The following is an 8,577-nucleotide window of genomic DNA, read 5'->3' as shown; positions in this document are numbered from 1 at the left end:
AATTTTTCGTTCCCGTTCGATTATAATATAATAATTATTATTATTATTATTCTTTTTCTTTCAGACTTTGATGGAATCATCTGAAAAAAAAGATGATGTTTTATCGAATAAAAACATAACCCATGATTTATCATTGTTGGATTGCATATTCAAATACGAAGATAGCACGATTCAAGCGTATAAAATGACCGGATATAATTTACACAATTGCATAAGATTGGCACAGATAGAAACAGAAACGACTTATTTGGACGTCGTTAAAAATTTCGAACATATAAAAAATATTTCTTTGGAAATGCACGAATATTATTTGAACAAAGTTGATAATTGTTTGGATAAATCTTGCGTTATTGCATCTCTCATTCAATCCGTTGTTCATTATGAAAAATTACAAGAAGACATTTCAACGAACGTAACGGAAATCAATGGTATCAATACGAAATATCTTTTGGCTCACATAGCTTTGGGATGCGTGTCGAATTCTGTCGTTCAATTGGAAGAAAATTATAAAATAGGAAAAGGATTAATTAACGATTGTTTTAAAAATTCAACACAATCAAAAATGGATAATGATAACGAAATGCTCATGGCCGAAGAATGATGAAGAGTGATGATGAGTTTGTTTGCTTTAAAAATTCACTCACTATGTTAGTCGAATGATGAAATTTGTAATATCCATATTTTTGTTCCCTTAATTTTTTCTGTAATTTTTCTTGTACTGATGAGTAAAAATTTTCTTTTTTCGAATTAATTATACACATTCCTTCAAACCTGAAAAATTTCAATGATGAATAATGCATTTGTGCACAGACAGCAAAACGAAAAAAAATCATTAATAATAATAATTGTAAGTTGTACCTTGCTGTAAAATCTTGTCGATTTGTACCGATCCTGATATAATGAGGACCTGAGTAATGACCTGTTTTAGTTAAATTTTTATTATCCCAATTTTCATATATTTTTTTTTGATACAGTTTTTCTTTTACAAACAAACTGTGTGGATGTGGATAATATTCGTTATCATCAGAACATGTAACTAATGTGACTCTATAATCCACAAAAAAAAAATATAAGAAAATTAAATTTTTTGAAATTTTTATAAAAAAATTTAAAATGATACCTTATCAAAGCTTCGTGTGGATAATTTAATAACTGTACAGTTGGTGCACTTTTATCTCTTCCTGTTCTTATACCCTGTAAAGATCCATGTGTACCTGACATTTCGGTATCATACCTATATCTAAATCTATTTTCTGGAGGTATTGTTAAAATTAAGCAAGCTGTCAAAAAAAAAAAAAAAAAAAAACCTTTTTTCAAACATGTTTAAACATTCGATCACTTTTCAACCTTTTCGATTTAATTACCACTGACCTTCGTTATTATTATTATACATTTTATAGTTTTCTTTATTTGCCTTGTATTCAGATTCTGATAATATATTAGATGAATTTAAATCATGAAATTTTTCTCTCGGATCCCAATATTGTAACGAGTTTGATTGATAATCCTCGACAAAGTCAGACATTTTGTAATTTTAAACTGAAAAATAAACTGCATTATAATGTGAATATACATGCATTATAATGTTTAAGTTAATAACTAAACTAATCAAAAAATTACATCTGGAATTTATAAAATTCAATAATTCAAAAGCCATTTAGCAAAGGCTAAATTATTTATAACAGAAAAATTAATTTAAAATAATAAAATAATTTTCAAACTCGTAAAAAAAAAATTAACATACAAACTTTTTATATTTTCAAGGTGAGCACAAAAAAAAAAAAAAAAATAATTGTTTAAATTAAATTTATGACAGTAAAAATACAATTTTTAATATTGTCACATTTGTGTTCGTGAATACTATTTGTTTGACGTGATTATTAAAATATCAATTCGTTGTTTTAAACGTTTCCTTTTGTGAACTCGATAAATTTAATAAAATTCATCACTTACTCGAGTAATAATTTCTAAGGCTTGGTTACTTAGAATATTTAACATTCTGGTAATTTCTATTTGGTATTCCCCTGAAATCAAGCAGCTGACGTATGGTATATTAATTAATGTAATAAGGATATATATTATGAAAAATGGCGCGCAAAAAATTAAACTTTTCTAGAAAGCACATAAGCTCTTGTGACACTTTTAAAATTTGTACCATGACTTGTGTAAGCTTAAATGTGTACCACGTGACTTTGAAGCTGGGTACGCGGTTCAACCGTTAAAAAAAATTAATGGCGAAAGAAAAGTACTCGTTTATGTAAATTTTAAAATGTGTTTCATTTTTTTTTTAATATTTGGTTCTTGATATAATTAATTTCTAATCCAGATAAAGTAAAAATTATTCGTTCGGAATAAAAATTTTAGGAATAAACTTTTAGAAAACTTTTGGAATAATTATGACGCCATTGCCAAATTCGAAAATGGAAACTTTTTAACTGAAAAATTCAATTAAGGTATTTAGTTCAAAAAAAAAAAAAATTTTTAATTTAGATTTAAACTCAGCTATGACAATTTTTTTTTTAATTCTAAATGTTTTACAAGGTGATTTGGTCGATAATTTTATCGTTAAGTGCAATATAAGTTTTAAAATTATTTAAAAAAAAAAAAAAAAAAATTTTTTTCATGGTGCAAGGATTTTTTTAAAAAATAAAAAAAATTCATTTTTCATTTACAAACAAAAAAAAAAAAAAATATTTATTAAAGCTTAAATTTCAAAAAAAAGCTTACAAAAAAAAATTATCTATCGGCAACGAAAATTTCATATCAAATAAATAGAATAAATAAAAAAAAAAAAAAAGTACAAATAAATTTGCTTAAAATAAAAATTATGATTAAAATATTAATAATATTACATTAGAGAGATTAGTAGAGCAAACAAAAAAAAAAAAAAAAAAAAAAATGAATTAAAACAAATTTTACTTACGTAATAATAATTAAAGTTCAATAAATTACACTATCATTATTAATATTATTATTAATAAAACAAAAATCTAAAAAGGATAATTTTTAAAATATTCAGACTTTTAAACTAATAAGGGTTATATATAATAATTTTCTCTCTTTTTCTATTTAAAGTTTTTTTTATAGTAATAGATTTAACTTATTAGTTGATAATTTAAAAAAAAAAATTGTAAATGTATTGTTAACAACATTTGGCACTGATGTGGACTTAAATTTAACAAGCCTCAATCAAATAAAATATCAATTTAGTAATCGAACAAGTTAATTTTATAAAAAACTAAACTTTTATATCGAATAAGTTGCATCATCTGTCAAAACTTTTTAAAATTTATTTATGATTTGAATAGGCAAGCTTTCATTGGCTTTCGAATATAACTTTTTGAATTTACACATCATTCGATATCATCAGCATCATTCGGTTTAATAAGTTAATTTTTATTAAAACTGTATGTCTTTCATACAATTAAACTTAAATCAAGTTAAAAAATAATATCAAAACATAATTACTTTAAAAACAAAAACAAAATTTTTATATATATTGTGTATAAATTGAAGAAAAAAAATACGTTTCTTTATTATGAAATAAATAAACGTAAAGTATAATTTTTAATGTTTTCATTAATTAATTAATTATTAACAATGTAATTACAAAATATTATTTAGTAAAAAAAAACTGAAAAAATGTTTCAACATTTCACAACATAATTTTTTTTAAAAATTAACGTTAACATTAACATTACCCTAGAAAAAATATATATTATTATGTATTATATATATATTTAAAATATTATATTGTTAACATAAAAACAAACATAAACAATTGATGATGATTGAATTTAAGAAAAAGAAAAAAAAAAACAAATTTTTTTAAATAAAAAATAATTCAATCATCTTTTTTATCACCCTCAGAACCGTGATGTAATTTTTTTTGCAATTTATTAAATTCTTCGCTTAACCTGTCATATTCAGCATTTGTCGATTCTGCTTGTTTCCTAACAGTTTCTTTATCTAATTTTTCAGCTTCTAATTCTTTTTTCAATTTACTGATTTCCAATTTTAATCCTTTTACTTCTTCATCGTGTGCTTCGTTCGAATGATTTTGAGCATCTTCACCTAATAATAATTTAATTTAATTTTTATTTAATAATTATAATTTTTTTTCTTTTTTCTTTTTTCCAGAAAATTTTATGAGACAAACCTATTTGATTTAGTAAACTTTTTGCACTGGATGAAGCATTGGCAGCTTGTTTTAATGCAGCTTCGCTTTGTGCCTGCATTACGGCCAAATTCGATATGAGATGACATAAACGTCTAATGACCAAACTTAAAAATAATGCAAATCCGGAAATGTAAAAATTACGTTGGGCTCTAAATTTTTTCATGTTCATCTGAAATAACAATGAATGTGATGTACTTTTAAGGTAAGTTTTTTATTTATTTATTTAATATTTGCTGAAATGCATTAAAAAAAATATTAGGCGATAAACTCGATAGGAATGATATCAAAGCCTGAATTGTTTACATATGAAACATTCTTTTCAATGAATAAAATTAATTAAGGGTCAAAGACTACCTTCGATTGTGAAAATCATTCTAAGACCATTTTACTTGTAACTTTCTAAAAAAAAAGTGTGTAAATACATTGTCCCATGAAGTTTTTGGTTATTTTTATACATTTTAAGCAAAATAATGCAATTTTAAACAAGTTATATCAAGTTAAAGCTACAGATATAAATCTGCCTTGGAAAGATATTGAGGTATATAAATTTGATGGTATGTTATTTAAAAAGGGGGGGTGTGGGGGGAAGGGAAAAGATACTCACTTGCATTTCAGCATCGAGGTGACTATGAGTTTGAGATTTATCACCACTTTCCGAATTAGAATATTTCATCATGTCTTTTAAGGCATCCATTAAAAATATAACTAAAATAATTAATAGTACGTAGAAATAAAAGGAAGCTTGCGCGCCCAATGCATTTAAAAATCTAGATCTAAAAATTCTTTGCCATTTTTTTGGACTTGCAACCGGTAATACGAGGAGCAAAACGACAGCAACTTCGAAATAAAGAAATCCAGCTATAAGAGTCCACTGAATAGACATTACGAACTTTTTCTTTTTTTATTATTTACTATTTAAAAAATGTGAAATGAAACCAAAAAAAAAAAAGTTTTTATTAAAATTCTGCAACCTGCAAAAGCCTCTAAAAAATTAATCCGCTAAATGTGAATTCACAATAAAATGACGAAAAGAAATACAGGCGTAATAAAATAATGACTCATAACTTATAATGAGCAAACTCAAAGGGCACAATTACCAACTTATGAAAAAAAAAAAAAATTTCATATATTAAACGTACTTTGAATATTCAAAAACTTTATGAAAGTTCTTTTTTTGAAAAATGTTCGTTAAAAAATCATCATACTTCCGGTATAAAACAAACCGGATGTGATAAAATAAAAGTGTACGTTTAGCGCATTAATTATTTAATATTTTTAAATATAAAATTACAATAAAAAAATTCATTTTTTTTTTTTAAATACTGAACTAACTAGTTTTTAAAAGAGTCGGAATCTTTTAGCTTCGATTCTTGTTCTGGAATGTATAACATTGCATCTAAAAATATCCTCGCAAAATCTCCAACTACTGTTCTATCAGGTAAATTTGCAGAAGTTCCATACATGGCCATCTTTATTAAAAAAAAAAAGATTAAATTTCATCATGATATTGTAAAATTATGACTTGTTAAACTTAATCATACCTTTCCTTTAACTTCCTCATCTGGATTTTTCATAATAACGGCCACTTCTCTTTTGACATCTTCAATAAAACTTTCGGCGACTCCTTTTCTAGTGTGCAAATTCGTTACGCACAAATGTATGCTAATAATAATAATAATAATAATTTAAAAGAAAAATTTTTTGCTTTTCAACTTAAACTAATAGCAAATATAAAATTAAGTTTTTTTTTGTTTCCAGCTCACCCAGGAGGATATTGAAGTGGATTGAGATTCCAGCCACATTTAGATAAAGCATCAGAAAGTCTGTATATATGAAATGTATTTGAACCAATGGCAACAACTGAAGTAATGGGAGAACCAAAAACAAATATTTCATCAATTTCTTTCAATCTATCAAACAACACAAAGTAATTATTTATTGTTTAAATGTTTAAAAAAAATTCATTTCGAAACATCCACTGACTTATTCTCAATGTATTTCGTTGTACTAATTATGGCTTTTGTTGTTTCTACGTAACCAGAAAATCCAAAGTGCATTAATGTAGCCCAGCAAGCTGCAATTATGCCACCAGCTCTTGAACCACTCACTGTCGGTGAACCATAGACTCCTCCAGTCCAATCGGTTGTCACTGTGTATTGATGGTGAAGATAACTTTTACTTTTGTACAATACGACAGATGATCCTTTTGGAGCACAACCATACTATAATTAAACTTTTTTTTAGATTCAAATACACTTAAATCAAGGGGATGAAATTGGCCTTACCTTGTGTGTATCTGCTGAAATGCTTGTAACTCCTTCAACTCTAAAATCAAAAGGAGGAATGTGGTATCCTGCAGATTCCATAAATGGTATGATAAAACCTCCCAAACAAGCATCCACATGAACGGGAATGTTATATTTTAAACCGAGGGCAGCTATTCCTTCAATGTCATCCATCGTTCCATATGGATAATTCGGGACGGAACCCACAAGCTAATAATGTAAGTCAATAAATTTTCATGGACTAACAATAAGTTAAAAAAAAAAAAAAAAATGCACACAATTTACCATGCAAGTATTTTGTGTAATGGCTTTTTTCATCGCATTCAAATTAACTTTAGTAGTTTTCGAATCGATTTCAACGTGAATTATTTTAATTTTTAAATATTGTGCTGCTTTATCGAATGCAGGATGAGCTGTGGTTGCAACTATCATGTTAGGATATTTAATACCCCTTTCGAAAAAAGCATAATCCCTATAAGCCTTGACAGCCATTATAATACTTTCAGTTCCACCAGTGGTCATCTGAAAAAACATGAAAATTAAATTTTAATTTTCTCCCTAAACGAGTAAAAAAAAAAAATTTAATTAAAATATTTCTTTTCTATTAACTTCTCCATACAGTGCCACATGATTCAGGTCCCCCATTAAATAAATTTGCTGTTATTCTAACAACTTCTGCTTCCATTTTACATATTCCAGAAAATACTTCAGGGTGTAAAGGATTCGTATATGATGTTTTCCCATAAATTTGAGTTATAAGTTCGACTAATTGATTATTATAATAATAAACCGTTCCTGATACTTTTCCATTTTCCCATTTATATTCACCTGTAAGAAGAAATTTGGTAAATTTAACTGAATTTCCAATTGAAAAAAATCCCTTTTCACTTACCACTATTCAAATACACATCGGTGAGTTTTAAAATGTCTTCACTCGACATTCCATTTTGTGGTAATTCAAGAATATAATTGTTTCCTTTATTTCTTTTTTTAACATCGCTCACAAATTCATTCTCAATTTTTTTCAATTCTTTATCAATTTTATTTTTAACTGATGGAATTTTTTTAATGAGTTTAAAAAATAATTTTTTACCACTATCGACCAAATCTACAAAAAACAAAAACTCGATAAAATGTCTGCCATTGCAAGTTTTTTTCATAATCCACAAACAAAACGACAAATTTTAAATAATTACTTATTTCTTTTGAAATACAATCGTGAATCCATGTTAGAGTAAATACAGTAGATGCAGTTATAACCACAACTTGCCATGGTTCTTTTTCTTTAAAATATTCATTTATAAATCCTTTAATTCCACATATTTGAGTTTTAACAAAAGCCATCAGCTCACTGCATAAACCAAAAAAAAAAAAAAAAGAAAAAAAAGGTAACGACTAATTAAAAATTGTAACCTTATAATTATTTTCAAAAAATGATCATAAAAATAATTATCTCTGATAACAAGTGATAAGACTACTTAAAAATTTTTTATTTTATCAATCAATAATTAAAATCAAATAAAAATTTATGAAATAACAACATAAAGAAAAATTTTATTAACAAAAAAAAAAAAAAAAGGATAAAACCATACATAGATGACCATCGTTACAATTAAGGTTATGATTAATAAAAAAAGACATAAAATTAATAATAATTGCTCTCTCTGTTTTTATGTACATTAATAATTTTACAAACGTATAGTAATTATTATTTCATAAATCGTTAAATAAGAATCTTTCTTTTTTTTTTTTTTTAATAAATAATTTTAATAAATGTGATAAAATAACAAAACAAACCTTGAATCAAACTTGAATTCAAAAAAAATTATTAATGTTGACGCAGAAAAAAATAGTTAATAATAATAATAATGATAAAAAAAAAAAGAAAATTTTTATTAAATAATTAACAAATAATGTTTAAATGAAAACTAACGTAGCGATACTAATACAAAAAAAAAAAAAAAAAAAAAAAAATTTAAAGATTGTTTGTTGTCTTTCCTTTGTCGATAAATCGTCGACAAACATTAATGACGTCACGTATAAAAACAATCATTTGATATCGTCCGATCGATCATAATATGAAGAAGGAGAAGTACGAGGTTTCATTATTAT

The 8,577-nt window shown here is 25.3% G+C and overlaps 4 protein-coding genes across 4 annotated transcripts in view; 1 reads left to right on the top strand and 3 right to left on the bottom strand.

Moving 5' to 3' along the window:
* The window catches only part of Phum_PHUM424580 (uncharacterized protein), a gene marked incomplete at both ends in the record, with an annotated part of 902 nt that extends 301 nt beyond the window's left edge, over positions 1-601 (top strand). Inside the window, one exon of the mRNA XM_002429194.1 lies at positions 65-601. Within this exon, the coding sequence (XP_002429239.1) occupies positions 65-601 (537 nt within the window). The remainder of the gene's footprint in view (positions 1-64) is intronic.
* Positions 602-648: 47 nt separating this feature from the next.
* On the bottom strand, positions 649-1,525 carry Phum_PHUM424570 (uncharacterized protein; the record flags this gene model as incomplete). Its single annotated transcript, XM_002429193.1, has 4 exons — positions 649-718; positions 859-1,047; positions 1,121-1,280; positions 1,372-1,525. The coding sequence occupies 4 exons, from the start codon at positions 1,523-1,525 to the stop codon at positions 649-651; spliced, it is 573 nt and encodes a 190-aa protein (XP_002429238.1).
* A 2,122-nt stretch (positions 1,526-3,647) lies between these two features.
* Phum_PHUM424560 (B-cell receptor-associated protein, putative) lies at positions 3,648-5,063 on the bottom strand (the record flags this gene model as incomplete). The annotated part of the gene is made up of 4 exons (XM_002429192.1): positions 3,648-3,702; positions 3,918-4,068; positions 4,160-4,349; positions 4,785-5,063. 4 exons carry the CDS (start codon positions 5,061-5,063, stop codon positions 3,648-3,650), a joined length of 675 nt encoding a protein of 224 aa, XP_002429237.1.
* Positions 5,064-5,511: 448 nt separating this feature from the next.
* Positions 5,512-7,809, bottom strand: Phum_PHUM424550 (Sply, sphingosine-phosphate lyase, putative; the record flags this gene model as incomplete). Its single annotated transcript, XM_002429191.1, has 9 exons — positions 5,512-5,649; positions 5,722-5,842; positions 5,944-6,090; positions 6,164-6,402; positions 6,466-6,675; positions 6,751-6,987; positions 7,085-7,293; positions 7,358-7,573; positions 7,662-7,809. The coding sequence occupies 9 exons, from the start codon at positions 7,807-7,809 to the stop codon at positions 5,512-5,514; spliced, it is 1,665 nt and encodes a 554-aa protein (XP_002429236.1).
* Between the last annotated feature and the right edge of the window lie 768 nt (positions 7,810-8,577).

Source organism: Pediculus humanus, genomic scaffold, assembly GCF_000006295.1.
Source record: "Pediculus humanus corporis 1103172108193 genomic scaffold, whole genome shotgun sequence".
Taxonomy (NCBI): domain Eukaryota; kingdom Metazoa; phylum Arthropoda; class Insecta; order Psocodea; family Pediculidae; genus Pediculus; species Pediculus humanus.
This window is presented reverse-complemented; position numbering and strand designations above follow the sequence as displayed.